This window comes from Triplophysa dalaica, chromosome 19, assembly GCF_015846415.1.
Source record: "Triplophysa dalaica isolate WHDGS20190420 chromosome 19, ASM1584641v1, whole genome shotgun sequence".
Lineage (NCBI taxonomy): Eukaryota > Metazoa > Chordata > Actinopteri > Cypriniformes > Nemacheilidae > Triplophysa > Triplophysa dalaica.
The window spans coordinates 44,088-64,675 of NC_079560.1; the positions used below are offsets into that span (position 1 = coordinate 44,088).

At 41.5% G+C, this 20,588-nt stretch overlaps 2 protein-coding genes across 6 annotated transcripts; both read right to left on the bottom strand.

Moving 5' to 3' along the window:
* Positions 1–9: 9 nt before the first annotated feature.
* On the bottom strand, positions 10–12,087 carry aff1 (AF4/FMR2 family, member 1). Of its 4 annotated transcripts, none has more exons than XM_056730234.1 (19): positions 11,974–12,087; positions 11,224–11,380; positions 10,151–10,654; positions 9,836–9,877; positions 9,690–9,764; positions 9,584–9,608; positions 9,315–9,351; positions 9,038–9,131; positions 8,621–8,719; positions 8,081–8,491; positions 7,841–7,935; positions 5,926–6,019; positions 5,776–5,852; positions 5,633–5,696; positions 5,434–5,570; positions 2,473–2,544; positions 2,296–2,389; positions 2,056–2,215; positions 10–941 (listed from the first exon to the last, which is right to left on the bottom strand). In XM_056730234.1, the coding sequence occupies exons 2-19, from the start codon at positions 11,338–11,340 to the stop codon at positions 829–831; spliced, it is 2,310 nt and encodes a 769-aa protein (XP_056586212.1). In that variant the 5' UTR covers positions 11,341–11,380; positions 11,974–12,087; the 3' UTR covers positions 10–828. The 4 variants fall into 4 exon arrangements, with proteins under 4 accessions (XP_056586212.1, XP_056586214.1, XP_056586213.1 ...); XM_056730236.1 differs by having other exon boundaries at positions 2,056–2,246; XM_056730235.1 differs by lacking the exon at positions 8,621–8,719.
* Positions 12,088–13,882: 1,795 nt separating this feature from the next.
* On the bottom strand, positions 13,883–15,266 carry LOC130408324 (uncharacterized). 2 transcript variants are annotated; one of them, XM_056731814.1, is made up of 3 exons: positions 14,912–15,266; positions 14,594–14,810; positions 13,883–14,273 (listed from the first exon to the last, which is right to left on the bottom strand). In XM_056731814.1, exons 1-3 carry the CDS (start codon positions 15,056–15,058, stop codon positions 14,158–14,160), a joined length of 480 nt encoding a protein of 159 aa, XP_056587792.1. In that variant the 5' UTR covers positions 15,059–15,266; the 3' UTR covers positions 13,883–14,157. The 2 variants fall into 2 exon arrangements, with proteins under 2 accessions (XP_056587792.1, XP_056587791.1); XM_056731813.1 differs by having other exon boundaries at positions 14,594–15,266.
* Positions 15,267–20,588: the final 5,322 nt, after the last annotated feature.

Below are 20,588 nucleotides of genomic sequence, written 5' to 3' on the forward strand. Positions count from 1 at the left end.
AACTTATAATCAGTTGTAATACAAGTTGTAAACTGTTTAATGATGCACTTTTTGATGTAATGTTTATTTGTTTGTACAGTTCCTTCTTGAATTAAATTTAAAATAAATATGCATTCAGTTTAAATTTGACAAAATATCATGAAACACATTAATAAACAAAGCTTTGATGGAAGCGGTGCTTAAACACCACCTGCTCCCTTCACCGCACACACAAACTACAAAACACCAAAAGGCTTCTCAACTCAGAAATTACATCAGATCTAATGGCCAAAAACAACAAAATATTCTCATAGATGGGTCATTTAAGCAAGATTTTTTTTTTTTTTTTCAAATGACAGAATAACAAAATTTGCTCAGTATTCAGTTTAAAGAAATACAGAGGGCAACACTCTGTCACAGTATAGTTTCCCAGGATACAATCAGAAGATACAGAATAAATAATATAATATATATAAATATAAATTATTTTTATTCCATGGATTTCCAACAGAGACTAAAGTGGCAAATCACGTGTGAACGCTTGCTCTTAAATAACAAATAACCACGATGAAAAATACAGTTATACAAACATCTGTCCTTCTCATGATGATCCGAAAAAAACTAAAGTGTTTAAAACTCACAGCTTGAATAGAGGTCACTTACAGACTACAAACAACAGCATCATCATCATCATTTTCTGTAACTCTCATGACCTTCACGACCCGTTTCAGCCAAACATAGATCTCTGAACATGCAAGTGTACAGCAGCAAACAAGTGTTTGTCCTACTCAACCAATCAGAGATTCTCTGTGTGCGTGCGTGCGTGTGTGTGCTGGCGTCATCAGGAGTTCAGGGTTGGAGTCTGATCCAGTGAAGGCCTTGACGTGTGTATTGTACTAATGAGCTCATGGAAGACGACAGACTGAGAGGAGCAGCAACGGCATCCAGCTCTCGCAGCAAACCTGCACAACACAACAACATTCATAAAGCCCATCATGTGCCTTAATTATTACTTGAATAAAAATGGGCTGTTCGTCATCATTATGGTTAGTATTTCTGATAAAAAGCGCTGATAAAAATGTATCGCCTGAATGAACACGAGTCACTTAAAGTCATCATGAAACGGAAGTTGCGAATGTCTTTTCCTTATCGTGACGTTCATCCAAGTGAAACGGCTTCTAAATTTGAAAAAAAAAAGTAGGGCGGGACTTCATGTCACCCTCCCCCTAAGGGACCCATTTCACTGCATGACGTGTAGAAACCTGGAGTAGAGAAAACACTTGTCCGGTCAATGCTCTAGCTCCGTTCACCAAACAGAACAGTTGTGCAGAAAAGAAGAACTTAGCTGCGTAGCGCTGACCTTTATGCTGATTTGTCAAACATCAGACCTTGATAACAAATAAATCGCTTGATGTTTTCCCCAACTTCCTGTCTCTGTCGCCATTATGTGAAATTGGTGTCTTGACTGGATGGTTGCGAGTTAGCCTTATACACCAGCGGTAGCCATTGGACAGTAACTATAGTCTTATCATCTACTTTTAAGAAATTACGTCATGAAGAGAAGAGTTGTTGAGAGGTGGGTGGAGCTTTATGTTTTTGATTAAAGATCTCAACTCCAAATTAATTTGACATAAATAATGATGTACATGGATAAATCGTATATAAAAATCAAGACAACGCTGTGTAAGAAAATGTGTATTATCATTTCAATTGCACGGTCACTTTAAAACTCAAAGTAGTCAGCTGAAAACATAAAATATCAAAGTTTATAATTATGTTCTAAAGTGTTGCAAAGCAGTTTTACAGAAAATCCATTTTAGCTGTAGAGATTTAGTCAACTATTAGAGAAATAAGAACACTGATAGAAGTAACCCAGCTGTGAGGTTACACAGAGAGCATTGATCCAAAAACAATATTCAAAGAAGTTCAGTTCTATGTGTACGGTACCAAATGGGACAAACTACATCCGCTCCGCTGTATGTTTTGATGTGTGGTCGTGTTGACTCATAACAAAATAACACTGGCATTCATGTGAATGGATGAAAGACTGAAAGAGAAGTCTAGCTGGATGTTTACCGCTGCCTCTGAGAGCCACTTCATCTGCCTGCTCCCACCTCTCCAGAGCGTTCAGAAACAGTGCTGTGACCTCCACGTATGACACTGCCACCTGATGGATGGGCTGAGGAATGACCACGGTACAGCTGGAGCTCACAGGAGAAGCAGAACATGATGTGTTCTGCACACACACAAACACACACACACACACACTGAAACACATGTGTGAACATCACAGAGGAAATTAAAATAAAGACTCACTTTGAAATGCTCCGCCAGTGTTCGTGAGTGTTTGAGGGCTGAATCACGTCTGTGGCGGAACATGGCCATCTGCAGCATCGACTCACAACGCAAACTAACAACATAAACAGACAAGATGATATAAACTCAATTTGAAGGTATTGTGTTGATGAAGGAAGAAACATTTTCTGTTCTCACCACAGGACTAAAAAATCTCTCTCATGGGCGGCAGCTGTGGGGTCGGTGTAATTCTTCAGTTTGAGTATAAACCTAAACAAACACACACACTCATTACAATCTTAAACTGGTCACAATGATGGTTAATACAGGTGTGTGCACAATCTCATAAGTGACATTTTCAGATGACATTACACTGATGACGTAGATCGCACACGATATTTCACACGTGGTTCACTTCTGTCCAAACTCAAAAACCCACAAACCAAAACTTTACTACTAGTTAAACCTTAAAGGTAGTTTTCAACCTTAAAATAATGTCTCAACAATACAACTCTTAACCGGACAAATTCTACCCAAGCACCCTGATAACGTAACTACAAGCACAATCTGTCAGTTCTGTGTTGGGGTCGGCCCATTGCCTGCCTACAGAAGAGCACAACATGGTTTTCAAACAAAGTTTCTGCATTCGACAGTTCCATCAGCTTACTAAACAAATTTACGTGTATTGCTCTGCCCACGGGGAAGTTTAAGCCTTTTTCATATTACAAGATACAAATCGACATGATCCCATTCATTTTAATGGAAAGCTGGCGACTTCCAGCAACACGAGCAGTCGGAACCAATGGCGACCGGTTGGGCTTGTCTAGCGACGCCACAAAGTTGAGAAATCTTCAACTTCATGCAAATGAAGAGCGACTTTCAGAAGCACCAGCCAATATGAAGATGGTAGAGCTAATGTGATCAGTGGACAGCCAATAGGAAGACAGTAGAGTAGAGATATCAGTGGCGGCTCCAGACAATTTTGATTGGGGGGGCAATGGGGGGTCCTGGTCATTTCAAGGGGGGTCTCATGAAAACCCCCAAAAAAAATACAGTGGACACGGCTAATAACTGCATATTACTGCTACTAAACAAATAAAACCAGATCGATGCACACTGTGAAAAAAATGACGACAGGCAAAACAAAAAGCCGCTTCTTTTGACAGAATATTCAAGCCACTGGTACTGTTTGAACCACGAGTAACTAAAACCCCTGGATGCTAGCTGCCCCTGCGATCCAAAAGAACGACACGGTTATGATTTTAATTAAGCTGTCTTGGTTTCTCGGCTGGGCCATGGCTTAAATCCCCCGTTAAATCCATTCCATTTCTAATAAGTATTTGCAACATTAAGTGCATAATGAAAATAAAAATTCAATTATATCAATTACATTTGTATTCATAAAAAGGAACTCCCAAATGTAATTGATATTATTGAATTTTTATTTTCATTTTGCACTTAATGTTGCACATATTTATTTGAAATGTATATTTAGATACACGATTGCATTGTCAATTTACATACTGCATTGCCATTTTGCATATTACATTGCAAATTGAATTTTACAACACACGCTTCCAACACACGCTCCCACCTCCTCATCCTCCAATTCCTCGGTGTCCTCTATTTCTAATTCTAGGATCAAGCAGGGCTTTTTAATCAGGGAGGGGGTGGGGGGTCAAATGGGGGGTCAAGGCGTTTTTTGGGTGAGTCTTGAGACCCCCCAAGCCCCCCCTGGCGCCGCCGGTGAGTAGAGCTAGCGTGATCAATGAATGTCGTCACTCAGGCAACCACTAGTGGGAATGCCCAATGGCAACTTGCAGCGACAAAATCACTTAAAATCTGAACGCAGCTTTAAACAGCGACATATTCAAGACATTGGTAACAGACAATTACGCTTATCAACCACATGGGGGGACCAGTCACTCAACTTTCTTCATGTTCTCCAGCACACAACACATCTGACTGACTCTTAGTGTAAGGCATATCAGGAGCACGGATGAGAAATAGTACAGAAAGCCAGCATTAAATAATGAAAAAGCGGAGTATTGAAAAGACCTTTGCCCTCTCAGTACTGGTGAAGCATGCGGCACACACAGCCTGTTTCTGTGATGCTTCCGTTTATACTCACAACTCACCTGACAATTCATCCCACACATCACCGTCTCTCACAGTCTCTCATCACTCCTGGCACCGCATTCAAAACAAACAGAAATCTTACATTTCACTCCAAAATAATTTACTGTATGCCTATTATATTTGTCATATATATGAATGTCTAAATATATCTTATATTTTATTCAAGTGAAAGCTTAAGTTCTTTATTTACAAAAAATGAAAATACGTCTAGTAAAATTGAGTCAAAATTTAAATAATTTAGCCCTTTTTGTTGAAGTTGCAACTTTTGTTAACTACCGTCCAAGTAAAAGAATTAAACCCCAATATCATTTCACAAGTTCGCCTTTGCTTAATTAAACTGCCGCCTATTTAATTATTTGCTGAGAATATTGTATGTGTATTTGGTGTGAGAAGAGGTTTTAATACTGAGGAGTCGGGTATTGCACAAATGTAGAGTGAAGGAGGTTAGGTGATTTAACTATTTGTAGAGTTTGCTCATGATTTGATAGGACAGGAGATGTAATGGCAGGTGTTATTATTTGCACATGCTCCTCATGAACTCTTAATAAAACATTATTAACTCAATCGCCACCAGCCTCTTTAAAAAAAGTTGCCAGCCTACGCCAGCGTTTTTTTAACATTTTCACCCAAATTTAATGGCTCACAGTACATTTTCTGTAAAGAATATATGGACAAACAATATGAAAGAACAGAGTCTCAGCTTTCAAACAGAAGAAACCGTATTCTTCCATCTGTTCGTTTTTTTATCACTCCTTAGATCTGGGTAGGTTTCTTCAAAAATGCATCACTTTGATTAAACAGCTGAGATAATTAACGTTTTTTGTCAAAGATTCTGCCCAGATTACACTCCGATCAATCATTTAAAACCGCTAAAACATATACGTTCTAGGTTCTGGGATTCTGTACTTTTTCCCAAAGGTGTGTCACAGCGCCACCTGCTGTAAAACAGTACAAACACTGATTGCCGGACAGAATCAGGACAGAAGACGTGTTCTGTTGTTTCTCACATTATATGATTACCTGATGAGCTCAAGGGTCTCAGAGAACATGGTGTATGCCGATCTGGGCATCTGCGTGTCTGACTCCATCGCGACTCCACTCTCCACAAACGACAGCGCAGCTTCCAGATAACTGAGAGCTTTAGACATCTTATCCATCTGAAGAAACACATGATATGAGAAACACAACTGGTCTTTACAGAGCTCCAAACCGTACACACCGTTGCATCTGCTTTGTGCTTTAGTTTCTTGGCTTCCCTCATATGATCCTCAACAGAACGTTTCCTGGGAAACAAAGGTTAAAGGTTAAGTCACAGATCAAGCGTACAGAAACGGTGTGTGTGCGTTTGCGAGAGATGCCCACCTGTGGTCCAGCTGCAGAAGCGTCCGGGGTTTTGTCGCAGGTGGACGCGCAGGCACATCAAGGCTCTTGTGGGTTTTCTGTGATAAAACAAATGAATCTGATGTGTTCACAAACAGTGTGAAATGATGAGTGACTAGAGATAAACAGAACCTTCCCATGAGCCTCTGCTTTCTGCTGCTGGCTGTCAGGAGGAACGGGCTTCTGTTGTCTTCTCTTCTTCATGGAACTGCAGTTCTTGGTGACTCTGAAAGATGTTAAGAGCGTCTGTGTTCAGTTGTGTGTGTGGGTGATTTCCACTCACTGTTATTCATTCAGCAGCACAGACAGATCAACAAGTCTGTTTAAGTTATGCAGTAACAAAGAGTCGAGCAAAAAATACACATCACTCCCCCACCAAACAACACTTCTACAGTTAGGTGAACTTCATGATATGAGATGTACCATTCACAAACGAAGATGTTTGTGTGTTTGACAAGAGAAACAACAGAACATTGCGTGGTTTAATCTAATGTAAGGTGACCATACGGGCCATTTTTTCCAGACACATCCTGGCCAGGATTTCGGGTGCTTCCTCCAGAGATCACGAGTCCACCACGTACATCATCAGCTTTTATTTCAGAAAAGCAGCCATTATATTCCAAGGTAAGAATGAAACTACAATGATTAACAGTATTAGGATCAATAAATGTTAATTTTATGATTTTTTAAACTACAATGTGAGAACAAATGGGACCTCTGGAGGACGCACCTGAAATCCTGGCCAGGATGTGTCAGGGAAAAATGTTTCGTATGGTCACCCTGATCTAATAAAATGGTTCAGATCCGTCTGATAACAAAGCATGTTTGATATGCTCTCATTCTATATCTCTACACCAAACTATCCAACGAGCGCCATAAACAACAACAACAAAACAACTAGTTTGGTGTTGAATAACAGCAAGTGCTTCACGTGGGGAAAAAAGGATTCCAGTAATCTTTTTTGCACGTTGTCATATCCAAATTATTACCACATTTGAAATTCCTAGAAGGAATACCCAAGTTTTCATTCAAATCAGCAGAATTCACAACAGAGAAGTAGTCTGCATCTCTGAAATCTTACCATACATCATTTTTATTGTAACCCATTGGCTTTGTTACGTTTGCCTTCTCACGTCTCACGACACAGTTGGGCCTTCTTCAACTTGATTGGCTGAACATTCTGTATTCTTTAGTTTTACTGGCTGAAAAGCTGTTTGGCCTCTGTAATTTGATTGGCTGGAATTCCGTAAACCCTGTTTGATTGGTCAATCTGTTGAAATTGGGTAGCTCTGTGGTTATGCTAACGCGGTGACACTAGCGAATCAACCATACAATGACGCTTTGGAGTGGAAAAGTTCCGGCAACATGTGAAAAAGTGAGGCTACACAAGCAAACGTGAAGGTTTGATAAAGATCATGAGTTACTATTACAATGTCCTCAGAATGACATTTGTGTGTAATGATGCGGTGTGTGAATGGCAGCAGTCTGATGAGTTGTAAAGCAGAAAGTGAATGAATACCAATGTTATTGGCTTGAGTAAGAAGGACTCGACTCTTAATCACGCGAACGAGTCGTCTGTCATTCTCATTTCAGTTTTGCGTCACTCTGTGTAATGCCGCCTACGTTCCATGTGCTGCACCCGGTAGACCAATCAAAGCAGACTATAGACCTATGACCAATCAGATCAGAATCGGCTGACAGAAAGGAGGAGATTAGACAGATGAATCGCCAAATGAGTCATCTGAGAGTCAGTCAAGAAGGGAGTGAGATAATAGTGACTGCCTATTATTAGAAAACGTAGGACCTTTAAAATCACAAATCACCGACCTATATCAGGTGCTGACTATAACAAAATATACCAGCACAGACATTTGGATCAAATGACTTCATTCGTTGTTAACCCAGAAACCAAACACAAGATTCACATTTAATCTCTCTGTGTTTGTGTAGGTTTGGCAATGCATTCTGATTGGCTGTGAGGTAGGGATGAACTTGTGTGACTCACTCTGATTGGCTGTGAGGTAGGGATGAGTGTTGTGTGACTCACTCTGATTGGCTGGTGGTGTTCTGAGAGGAACAAGACCGTCTGTCCTCCTTGTCCGTTCTTTGTTTTTTCAATGAAGATGTTCCATCCCGCTCAACCTCCAAATGCAAACACATACAGAGCATAACTGAATCTGAAGTATACTGTAAACATTCACAACTGACATAATCATGAGAGAACCCATGATGAATACACAAAACTGTGAGAAAATCATTTGTCACCAGACTCTGAGATTCTCCTCACAGGTCTCTTGAGTGGGGGGATTTTTTGAGGATCGGATCTCTCGGTGACCCCTGAGTGGAACACGGGCGTTTTGGGCTCCTGTGGAATTCTGGAGAGTAGCTTCAGCTCTATTTTCACCAGCAGAGGGCGCCGGGTGAATTCTCTGTCTGTGTGTTTGGTGCTGCAGACGGACGGATCTCTCGCTCTCCTTTCGTCCGTTTTCTTTCCGTTTTCTTTCGTTCTGCGTGTGGATGTGTTTTTATTGTGCTGGGAGTTCTCAAGGCGTGTGCTCTTCACAGTCTGTTTGTGATTGGCCTTGGTGTCGACGTGGGTTGGGTTATGAGACCGACCCTGCTGAGGATCTTCAGCCTCTGTCCTTCCAGGGGAATCGTGGGAGTCTGGCCTGATGTCATGACACGGACTCTTGGGGTTCTGCCGGTTCACACAGACAGGTTAAAGTGATGATTCACCCAACAATAACAATATACACCCTCTTGTCAATTCTTCCTTCCTTCGGCAGAACACAAAAGATGATATTTTGAAAAAATTTGTTAACCTGACCCTATTGACTTGCATTGGTTTTGTATCCCTCCAATAGAAGTGAATGGGGTCCCGTGCTGTTCGGCCACCAACGTTCTTCAAAATATCTTCTTTTGTGTTCTGCCGAAGAAAGGAAGCTGTACTGGTTTGAAATGACAAGATGGGGAGTAAGTGATGTCAGAAAGTGTCACCCTTACCGTGCCGAACATGCTTTCATTTCTCTGAGGATTCACAAACTTCATAAATTGTGACATTTTTTCTACATCTCACTGTGTCTAAGAGCACTAGTCACACAAAAGGGAAACATAGACCCCAGTTTGATTATTTTACTGGTTCCGTTCCCCACCCTCAACCCTGTTCTTTCCTGCCCTCGTCTCTATACTTTGTGCTGTACATAAAAACCCATTTCCTCCAGTATGTAACAGTTGATATTGTTACCTGTGTGTGTGGTGAGCGTGATGTCACATGAGCGCTGATGTTGTCACTGTCTGAAGAACTGCTGTCAGAATCACTGCAGATGCTGGAACTCCCCCTACACACGCGCACGGACACGCAAGAGGCACATGCGCACGCACACACGCACAATCAAGAGTCACTTTGTACAAAACCATCTGCTAAATGAAACCATGTCAATGTCACCACAGTTTGTCGTGCAGCTAAAGCTTTAAACCCATCCCACAGACATCTGATCTGATCTGATCCGTGTGATACTCACTGGTGATCTGGAACTGTGTCTGATGATTCAAGACCCTCTGATGAAAAAAAAAAACATGCACACATAACGGAGGTCACATCTCACCCTTCTGATTTATTTTGTTTTTACACCAAGCTCATGATCCCACTGAGTAACCCAATTAAAACCCTTCACCTGTGTGTGTGTGTGTGTGTGTGTGTGTGTGTGTGTGTGTGTGTGTGTGTGTGTGTGTGGATGTTTTTTAAACATGGTGAGACAGGAAGTGGTCTTCTTGAACACAAAATACTTACGGTGAGTAGGGGATGCATGCAGCTCCTGTTACAGGAATAAATGAGTAAAACAACCTGCGCTTCTAATGAAATCTACTTCACGTGTGACGACTGTGTTGTCTCAGACCTCCGTGGAGAGCACAGGCCCTCTTGTGCTCAGTGTAGGAATGTTTGTCAACATCTCAGGCCATGAAGTCATCTCCTGTGTATAACAAAGACTTTTATAATCATCCTCTCTCTCCTCCTAAACCCAACAACCCAATCTGCTCTGACCTTCAGTATGTCATCCACACGCTGAGCTTCATGACAGCCAATCTGAAACAGACACAAATGCCCCACAATGACAGTAAAAGTCTAACCCAGCGATTGCCGATCTCCACCATTCAAATGGATTATTAAACATACTAAATGATGTTTTCTTGAAAATGTCAAAATGAAGAAAGTTTTATGAGATGGTGAGGTTTTGGGGTTGGGTTAGGGGAAGGTAATAGATATATTATAATATTCAGTTTGTCCGGTATTAAAATCATAACGCCTATGCAAAGTGTGTGTGTTGATACATGTATGTGTGTGTGTGTAAGCCCTCACGTCAACAGACTGTGGCGGCCGCTCAAAAGGATGCTTTGGACTGTCACTGTTCTTCAGGTCGGGTAAGTGCTCATTAGTCTCCGGTGAAGTTTTAAAATCAGGAGAGCCGCTGGTCATCTGGTCCTGACCATCCATCGGCCTCACGTACGCCGTGGGCTTCTTCGGGTTCAACAGACCCGCTTTATGATGCAAATTCAATGGGAGTGTAGGAGCCAGTGGAAGAGCCTCCATCTGTGACGGCTCCGCCCGACGGCCTTCAGGAGACATGTCGTCCAAGTCGCTGGGCTGCAGGGGGGAGAGGGGCTCGGCGGGTGGAGACAGCAGCGGTAGGTTCTCACCAGAGGCCGTGGGGCCGTCTGTGTATCCCCAAGAGTTCTGGAGAGGAGACAGCTGTGTGGAATCACTGAATTGAAACACAAGTTCCCGCGGTCCAACATCTCTTCCATCCTCGAAGTTACCCAGCATCATCTGAATGCGAGCAGACAGCTCGTCACTCTTGTCTATCTGAAAATAAATTTGACAAAGTGCCTTTAAACTCAGTTATGGATGCTGTTCCTCTACAATATACAACACAAACGGGATTATTGCACTAAAAAAAAAGAGTTCAGTTTGCTTTCATGGACAGGAGACAACGCAGCCGGAAATGGGACTCCGGTCTCTTCGGCACGCTGGTCAAAGAGAAACATCACAGAATTGTATAAGACACAGTTAACTAACTTTCAGTTTCAGGTGGAAAACAGCCTTGACAGTTAGTTGTGAGTGTTGTGGACTATGATATGATCCACACAATGATTTATGTTACAATTGACTGTAATAAAAACAGGGTGTGTGATTGTTTCTGTTTAAAGCTAATCTGAAGCTACAGAGTCACTTCAAAAGTCCTCACTTTCGTTTAGTGTTGTGTCAGTAGGGAACTTCACAACTAGTCCGCACATAAATGAATATATATATATATATATATACGATTACATCAGAAAGAAAAAAGAGTGCTATACAGAGGACATGTGATGATCTCCATGACGACGTGGTGTTGTGTTATCAGATTTACACTCATGTGTCATGTGATGCTTCACCTTATATGGCTCACTGAAGAGAGGAGCGATTCTGTCATAACGTGTCTCCTCCTGCTGCTGCACCTCCTGGTTCCTCCTCTCTCTCTCCATCCGCCTCAACACGTTACGATCCTCCATGTGTGCGCTGCCAGTTCTAATGGTTGGCTGTGTTTGTGACCTGAAGGAAGTGTGAAAACAGAACACACACACACACACTCATGTTTCTGTGTCTGAAACACTTCAAACAACCAGGGGACCTCCGATAGAAGGCCTCCAGATGACTTCAAATAAGACAAAACAAACAGTAAAATGAGCCAAAACAACTAAAAATCTGGATATTTCTTGCTTTGCTTATTTTGATAACAAAATACATTACTGGCAGAATGTTTTAATGGGTATAAATTGTGCTTGGGGAGATCTCCACATATTGGAGTGAAATGTCAAAGGGCGTTGGAATAAAAAGGATCTCAGTCTTCAAATGGTCAAACAATGTTGCGCTTTAAAGTTAGTGAACACATTTGTGAAAGTTTTGGATTAATAAACAGACAAACACACACACAAAATACTGTCAAACTTTACGATTGTAATGGTAAATTGAACAAAAGTGTCTGAATGCACACAGACTCGTCTCACCCCACAGTCAAACGATCTTATAAATCATAAAGAATGGCATTTTTTTAAAATCGAAAAGTATATAATATTTTTATAAAACACGTATGTGTGTTTACCGATGAGTAGCACAAGATTAACACTGTGTGTATTTTTTCTCACCTGTTTGCTCTGCTTAATATCTGTTTGTTCCTCGCGCCGCCTGTGTTCGGTCGTTCATGGCGTCATTGTTTATCATGTGACCTGATTGACGCGGACACGCGCGAGACGGACACAGGGCGCCTTTGCAGATATTGCGATATTTAAAAAAAATCGTCTAAACAAATTTGCCATCGTTCTTTATATCAATTAAATCGCATATCAAAACCCCAACTGACAACACCTGAAGTTGAGCGACGCTTTAAGAGTATAAGATGCTCAGAGAGTACATTTACATTTAGACATTTAGCAGACGCTTTTATCCAAAGCGACTTACAAAGAGTTTAGGAGCAATAAGCGAAAGTTCATACAGGAGCTATAATACATTAGATCAAAATACAAAGTTACCGGTTTCACCTAAAGATAGACCACTACCTGTTGAGAGAAAGGGTTAGTGTATTTTTTTTTTCTCATTTGTTTGTCAAGTATTCACAGAAGAGATGTGTTTTAAGTAGTTTTTTTAATGTTGTGAGAGATGTGGTTGAACGGACAGAGTTAGGAATAATGTTCCACCAGGAAGGAGTTGTGAATGAGAAAGAGCGGGAGAGCGATTTACTGCCCTTTTGGGAAGGCAATACAAGCCGCCGCTGGTTTGCTGAACGCAGGGATCTTGATGGGGTGTAGGAGTGCAGGAGAGTGTGGAAGTAAGCCGGTGCAGATCCAGTGATAGTCCTGTAGGCAAGCATTAGTGACTTGAATCTGATACGGGCTTTGACCGGTAGCCAGTGAAGAGAGATGAAAAGGGGAGTCACGTGAGCCCTTTTGGGCTGTTGGAAGACGATGCGTGCTGCTGCGTTCTGAACCAGCTGAAGTGGTTTGATAGTCTTTGCAGGAAGACCAGCAAGGAGAGCATTGCAGTAGTCCAACCTTGAGATTACCAGGGCCTGGACAAGGAGTTGTGCCGTATGCTCGGTGAGATATGGTCTGATCTTTCTAATGTTGAATAAGGCATATCGGCATGACCGTGTTGTCTTTGCAATGTGATAATTGAAGGACAGCTGTTCATCAAACATGACTCCGAGGTTCCTGGCTGTTTTGGAATGGGTGATTGTGGTATTGCCAAGATGGATGTTGAAATCGTGTTGGACCGTAGGGTGTGCCGGAAACATGAGTAGTTTGGTCTTGGCAGGGTTCAGCTGGAGGTGATGGTCTTTCATCCAAGCTGAGATGTCCTCGAGGCAGGCTGTAATGCGAGCTGCTACAGTGGTATCGTCTGGGTGAAACGAGATGTAGATCTGGGTGTCGTCGGCATAACAGTGAAATGAGAAGCCATGTGCCTGTATGATGGGTCCCAGTGATGTCGTGTAGATGGAAAAAAGCAGCGGTCCAAGCACCGACCCCTGAGGGACCCCAGTGATCATGTGGTGAGCCGTGGACAGCGAGCCCCTCCATGACACCCTGAAGGATCTGTCGGAGAGGTAGGATTTGAACCAGCAGAGGGTAGAGCCTGTGATTCCTAGTGATGACAGGGTTGCTAGCAGTATCTGGTGATTGACAGTGTCAAACGCTGCAGATAGGTCTAGCAGAATCAGGACCGAGGATTTAGATTCCGCCTTGGCTAGCCGCAGTGCTTCTGTGACCGATAGCAATGCCGTCTCAGTGGAGTGGTTTGTTTTGAAGCCAGACTGCTTGTCATCCAGTAGTTTATTCTGGAACAGGAAGACACCTGGTTGAAAGCTGCCCTTTCAAGTGTTTTTGCTATAAATGGGAGGAGAGAGACAGGTCTGTAACTGTCGGGAGTAGAAGGGTCCAATGTTGGTTTCTTCAGTAAGGGCGTGACCTGGGCCTGTTTGAATGTGGATGGAAAAGTGCCGGTGAGCAGGGAGGTGTTGAGAAGCCTGGTGACTTCAGTGTCCTTAAGTGGGGTGAAAGAGGAGAGTTTGATGGTTGAAGTGTGGGAGGTGTTTCCCAAGGTCTGAGGTACCGAGAATTGTTTGCTGATGGATGATGTTTTGTCAGTGAAAAATACAGCAAAGTCTTCCGCAGTCAATGATGAAGTGGGCGGGGGAGGATTGGGGCAAAGAAGAGAGTTAAATGTCTTGAAAAGCTGTCGAGTGTTAGATGCATTGCTTACCTTGGTGGTATAGAAAGACATTTTTGCTGTGGTAACACTAGCAGAAAAAGAGGAGAGTAGTGACTGGTAGTCCCCTAGGTCAGCAGGGTTCTTGGTCTTGCGCCATTTCCTTTCAGCAGCCCTGAGTGTACTACGTTGTTCACGGATGATGTCAGACAGCCAGGGGCAGCGGGGAGTGGCACGAGCCGGTCTGGAGGACAGAGGACAAAGGTTATCTAGACAGGATGTAAGTGTTGAGTGTAAGGTGTCGGTGGCAGTGTCAGGATCTAGAGAAGCAAAGTTGGAGGGAAGAGAGGATGTCACTCTGGCAGAGAGTGTGTTAGGAGAGAGAGAGCGAAGGTTCCGTCTAAAGTGAACGGGTGGTGGTGTTGGTTAGGGTTAGGTTAGGGTTAGTGCATGTAGGAAGGAGCATGTTGAAAGTGATGAAGAAGTGGTCCGAGATGTGAAGAGGTGTGACTTGAATGTTATCTGTGGTGCAGTTACGGATGTAGATGAGATCCAGCTGGTTACCAGATCTATGAGTACTGGCTGTGACGAGGCGCGTGAGGTCGAACGAGGCGGTGAGGGTGTGGAAGTCAGCAGCATAGGGTTTCTCCAGGTGGATGTTGAAGTCCCCAAGGACTACAAGAGGGCCGCTATCCTCCGGAAATGATGAGAGCAGCACATCTAACTCTTCAATGAAGTCGTGAAGAGGACCTGAGGGACGGTAAACTACAACAACGCTGAGCTGAGTGGGAAAAGTGATATTAACAGCATGGTATTCAAATGAATAGTTGTTGCATAGGGAAGATAGTGTGGAATATTTCCAATCATTGGTGATAAGCAAACCTGTGCCTCCTCCTCTTCCAGTTTGGCGGGGAGTGTGGGAGAAGGAGTAGTTTGTGGAGAGAGCAGCGGGTGTGGCTGAGTCTTCAGGACGAATCCAAGTCTCAGTAAGACCAAGAATGTGAATCTCAGACTGGCTGGCAAACGCATCGATGAAGTCAGTCTTGTTCACAGCTGACTGGCAGTTCCAGAGACCCATAGATAGAGACAGAGGTGTAAAAGGAGAGATGTGAATGGGACGCGCTTGAGAGTGTGTGCGTCGTGCCTTGCGTCTTGGGTGAGAACGCTGTCTACGGTAGAATACAGGAATAAACTCGAAACACATGTTAGTAGACAATTAAATGAAAGCAAAGGTATGTTAAATATACTGATGTGCCTTGCCGGTGTCCTTGCTCGGTGGAGTCGCGCAGGTAGAGTCGCAGGTCTTTACACTCGTCGGTCTTCACACGAGGAGTAAGATGCTATAGTTGAGGTCATCCGTTTATTTTGAGGTAAATTCCCCGGATAAACCGCGTTACCAAACCTTTCCAAATAAAAGGGCTGAACAACACTCCAGATGAGTTGAGTTAGTAAGAGGCTGCAGACTTAGAGCCAGCAGATCTACGGCCCAGTTTTACAGGGGCGCTGTTCCTTATGCGTCCAATGGGGGGAGACTGTACAGTATGAGCTAAGAGAACGGACAGAAAGTCTAAAGTGATATGACTGAGAGTGATACAGCAAATAATAGCAAATTGAATTGTTGTGAACGTTGCAACATTTATAATTTATAGCCCATTAGCTAAGGGGCGATCTTTTATTTTAATACGAATACGTAAAGTCTATATCATTTATCGCTTTATGCTCTTATGTATCAGCGAGCGGGAGCATTTGACACTTGGGTAACAACCAAAAAGAAGAGTTGCAAGGGTAATCGTCATTGGGAGTCTTCATGTTTTAATCAACATTATTGTTCACAAAAAGTTGTCCTTTGATTCTTTTGGCTAAATAGGGCCTTTATAGCTTTAAAAAGGACCTGTGTGTGTCACGGTTTTATAGCTGTGTGACATTAGCAGATATTTTATCCATCTGAAACAACTACGTGCACCGTTTTAAATTCACAAAAACATTTAGATTAAACTGTTTCTTGATGTCAATAAATGTATGTATTAATACCAATAGTGAATATCTAAAGACATTTAAACCGTAGTGCATGTCTATCTCAAATTTTAAAATAACTTTAATTCACAAAAAACATCTAATTAGTCAACGTCTAGGGATGGGTAATTAATAATTTGTAAGTTTTGAGCATCGATTTAATGTTTTTTCCCTGTATAACCTATATCCCTCCTGGACGCATCATCAAAAACTGCCTGCTCCAAGTCTGCAGCCTCCCCGCAGCCACTTTGAAGAACTTGCCTTGGTGGTGGAAAAATAAGAGAGATGAGATTATTTCGCAATTATAAGTTATTTCGCAAACCTTTTGCGTCCCCTGAGAATATCGCGTTGCCTCGTAAAACATTTGCATTCATTAGCAAAGAAATGTTTGTGTTCTCTCGCAAAACATTCTGTGATTTCCAGGGGCGTCGCAACCGTGGGGGATGTGGGTGTACTTTTCCCGGTGAGAGGGTTAAACACCCGCAATTTTTTGCAGTTTTTCCGCAGTTTTGTACAAACGTCTTACAGCAGTCGCTCCACCGTTTTCTCTTGCCGCTCTGTGTCTGCGCTCGATGCGGCTGCTTCGTCTCCCCTCCCACTCAATCAGAACACCGGCTTTGAGTGTGACCGGATGGTGATTGGCTGTTCTGCCTTAAGTCCCGCCTCTCTTGGTGTGTTAGATTTATCGGTTAGCTCGTGCTGAGGAGGCGGGAACGGTAATAGTTATTTACGCCTCCCTATTCCAGTTACTTTGAATGAATGTTTATGCTTTCGAGGTTTTTAAATAACCTTGATATGTGTTTGGGGAGATGTTTTGTTGATATGTCGAGTGTTTTCTGAATTATATTTAGTTTTTAGACTAATGCTAATTGCAAATTGGGATTTTGTTCAGAAATAGCTAAATTCGGTTATTTATGTGGCATGTAATGTATAAAGTAACTGTGATGAAGAAGACAGGGAATTGACGAGGAGGAGGGACAAATTGTCCTTGTCAAGCAGTGTATTTATGGGTTTATTGATTTTGATATTTTGAACATTGCTTTTTTTGTTTGATTGTACCTGTTGAACAACTATGAAAGAAAAGTTAATATTATTTTAATGTTTAAAAACAGAAAATTGTTACATTATTTATACCTCCAGAGAAAAAGCTTTGTGTGGGCGTTTTTTTATATCTCCCCTTTTCAAGGTGCAAGTAAGCAAACTTTAGCGGTCACAGTCCTGTCAGACCTATTTCACTATCAAGCTTTCCTCTGTCTTTCCCCCCTGGGATTATTCAAGTATTTCTGATTCATTACCAAGTCTACTGTTGTGTATTTTCACAACAGAGTTTTGACTTATTTTCTGTGTATTCCGAATGGAATTTTTATACTTTACTAGTATCACACATTTAAATGGGAAGCTTTTTATATCTTGTATGTTATACCTTTTGTACCGTTCTGTCATTAAATTCAACGTTTTCGTTGTTAACAAACAAAACACATCCATCCCCCGCACTTTTGAAAAGCTTGCTACGCCCCTGGTGATTTCGGACAAACACGTCCTATTGTCCCGCTAAGTAGGTCTACATTGAAAATGTGTTTTCTCCGAACTCGTAGAATATTTTGCGATGTTTCTTGGGGGAATGCAAAAGTTAGTAAAAATACAACATTCATTTACTTTACAGAAAGGTATGAAACATTTTAACAGAGTTCAAAATAAAATGTAATCTAATATCAACAATAATATCAAAGAAAGTCATATAGGCCAATAATGATTTTTGCTATAGTCCCGGTTGTGAAACGTTGAGTTTTTCTATTCCAATATAAAAAATTACGAGTCTTGAGATAGATAACCTACTGTAGAAAGATTGCTCTTGAATATATTTAATTTCACATTGACACATGGTGCATGGAGAATAACTTTTTATTTATTTATTATACTCACTAATCAACAGTGCAATAGGCTACTGTAAATATATCAGAGTTAGCCGGTGGGCTAATTCTCATCTCTTGCCCCTCTCCAGTAGTTTGAACATGCTCATATTTCAATTGGCAACGTTCCAGTAATGAATGGCTCTTGCATTGGATGCAACGGCATATGCTGTTATCCAAATGGTGAATCGGTTGTTTCGCTACCCATTTCTCTCTCAGTTACTTTAGAAACAACAGGTAATATACTTGTATGTCTGTAGTTTTCAACAAATTCTTTATCGCCACCCTTAAATACTGGAGTTATAATAGCTCTTTTCAAAGGCATAAGGAAAAAATCTTTGAAGGTGAGATTAAACAGGGTGACACGCTGAAATATCTTTATTTGATTTAAATGTTGTCAGTGTTACCTTCCGTAAACGTCCTTTGCTTTTGAATCTTTAAAATGACTAATATATGTCCCACATCTGATTTAGATATTTCTCGTAATTAAAAAATTGGTTTGTCCGCATTTGTTGGTTTAGATACAGTATTACTTAAATTAGAACAATTTTCAAGATCCTCATCTTAATTTATAAAAAAAATATTAAAACTATTTCCTGATCCTGAATTATAACTCCATTAATGTTGAGTTCCGTGTCCTTTTTCCAATTAGCATATTTTTTCAGGTTACTTTCCCATTTCCCTGTGCATCTTTAATTAATCTGATAATAAATCGGCTTTCTCCTTTCTTAAATTACTTACAATTGTATTTCTTAAAGATGTAAAAATATACTGTGACCAGTTTTAACTGCTCACTTCAGACCTAAATTTCGCTCTTTCATTTGTTGCCAGAGCATCATTAAGATGCAGAAAGTCTAAAAGTAAGTCAACAGAAAACAGTAATGTGCTAATGCAGGGCTGTGCTTCAATGTTTCTCATGTGCAGCTCACGAACAGTAACGCGTGCTTGTTATTATTATTTATTGATTACGAAATTTCATGTAAAAGTAAAGGTTTTAATTAATTAATTTGGAATTAATAAATATATATAAATGCCTCAATGCCATTATTAATTATTAACATAATAATAAACATTTCTTTAATATTTTCTTTAATATCTTATAATAATTTGAAAATTCCAAGGTTAAAATAAAATAGTTTTCCAAAACTGTGGGAATATGTGAATGGATGGTGTTTTTGTAGTAGGGGTAAAAAAAGAATGGTACTATTTACAGAACTGAGGGCACGGATTGGAAACTCGTGGTTATGGTTTATTAATCTATGGACAGGATTTGTTAAACAGAGTGAATGAATTAAGTCCTCATTGGCTCAGTTATATGGAGAGGCTGCGCTAGGTCCTCAAGATGGCGCCCACGCCAGAAAGGTCACGTGCCTGAAACCCATTCATATCTAATAAAGATAATAGGTTAACACTTGTCATATATAATCCTATAAAACTTCACAAAAAAAATTAAGATATTCGTGCTTTTATCATAAAGCACAGCTTTTTCTAATAATCATACACAAAGAAGCTTATTCTATATTAAACAACTGCGTATTAATACAAAAGTAACAAACGTTTATTTGTGTCTCATAATGTTGTGTGGATTTGTTCAGGTGTGAGTTGTGCTCTTCTTCTGTTTGTTTTTAACCATGGCCAGGAATGGTGGACACTGTAACTTGTTTTCCAGGAATGAAGTCAGTCTAATGCAGAGAGTCTGTGGCGGCAGCGGCGGCTGTTGTTGTTGTTGTTGTTGTTGTGTCAGATGCGGAGTGACATCGAATCTCATGCCGCACTCCTCGGGCAGTGTGGAGGAAGCGGTGTGAAGCTGAATCGGCTCTGTGATGTAAATTTCCATAGTTTCTCCATTCACAAGTGATTGATTGACTGGCAGTAAAACAAAAACTTCATCCCACGAACTGCACCTCTTGCTGAAAAACCAGCAGAACTCTCCCGCTTCTCCTGCACAGAATCAACAGAAATATGAGCGAGTCGCGCAGGTTCGAATCCCATTAAATGAGGCGCCGCTTCACACCCTTAAGGAAATTTACCATGTTTTAAAACAACCAAGAACATGGTGAGCAGAAAACAACAACGGTTTTGAAACCCACGGCTGTCAAAAACATGGTTCCTCTAGTCTAGTAAAACCATGGGTTTGCCTATAATGTAATCAATTCACCAAAAAAACAGGGTTACTCGGCTCACTTTTAAAACACAAAAAATATGCACGATACCACAATGCATGGCAGGTTATATTCATCCACCGACGCGCACATTGTGACAAAACATTTTTTTCTGAGCTTCCGACAGTGAAGAATAAGATACGTACGTACCTGCGTCTGAGTCTGTGAATCGGATAGTGAGTTTCTGTTGTCTGATCAGAATCTGTCTGTAAGCGAGCACAGTGCAGGTCAACACACAAACAGACGGACGCTCAACGTCTCTGGAAATTTCCTTGAGAACCTCATCTTTATCCAAACACTCAGTGCTGTGTCCTTCAGCCACGAGCACGAGAGAACACAGAGATCCGCACAGCAGCCAGAGTGAAGCCACGGGTGACATGATGAATGTGTTCAGGCTCTGAAGCTCCGCGGATCTGTCGAGTCCATCTGTGGAGAGGCGGATAAATCCAGAAGCACACAGAGAGTTCACAGGGA

Excerpts from the sequence above, each read along its gene's own strand:
- aff1 (XM_056730234.1), bottom strand. The coding sequence starts at position 11,340 with ATGGAGGATCGTAACGTGTTGAGGCGGATGGAGAGAGAGAGGAGGAAC. Across the intron at positions 9,352-9,583 it reads GCATGCATCCCCTACTCACC|AGGGTCTTGAATCATCAGAC; the intron begins GTAAGTATTTTG and ends TTTTTTCATCAG. Across the intron at positions 8,720-9,037 it reads CACGCTCACCACACACACAG|AACACAAAAGAAGATATTTT; the intron begins GTAACAATATCA and ends TTTCTTCGGCAG.
- LOC130408324 (XM_056731813.1), bottom strand. The coding sequence starts at position 15,233 with ATGTGTTTCGAGTTTATTCCTGTATTCTACCGTAGACAGCGTTCTCAC. Across the intron at positions 14,274-14,593 it reads AGCCAGTACTCATAGATCTG|ACCGGCTCGTGCCACTCCCC; the intron begins GTAACCAGCTGG and ends TCTGTCCTCCAG.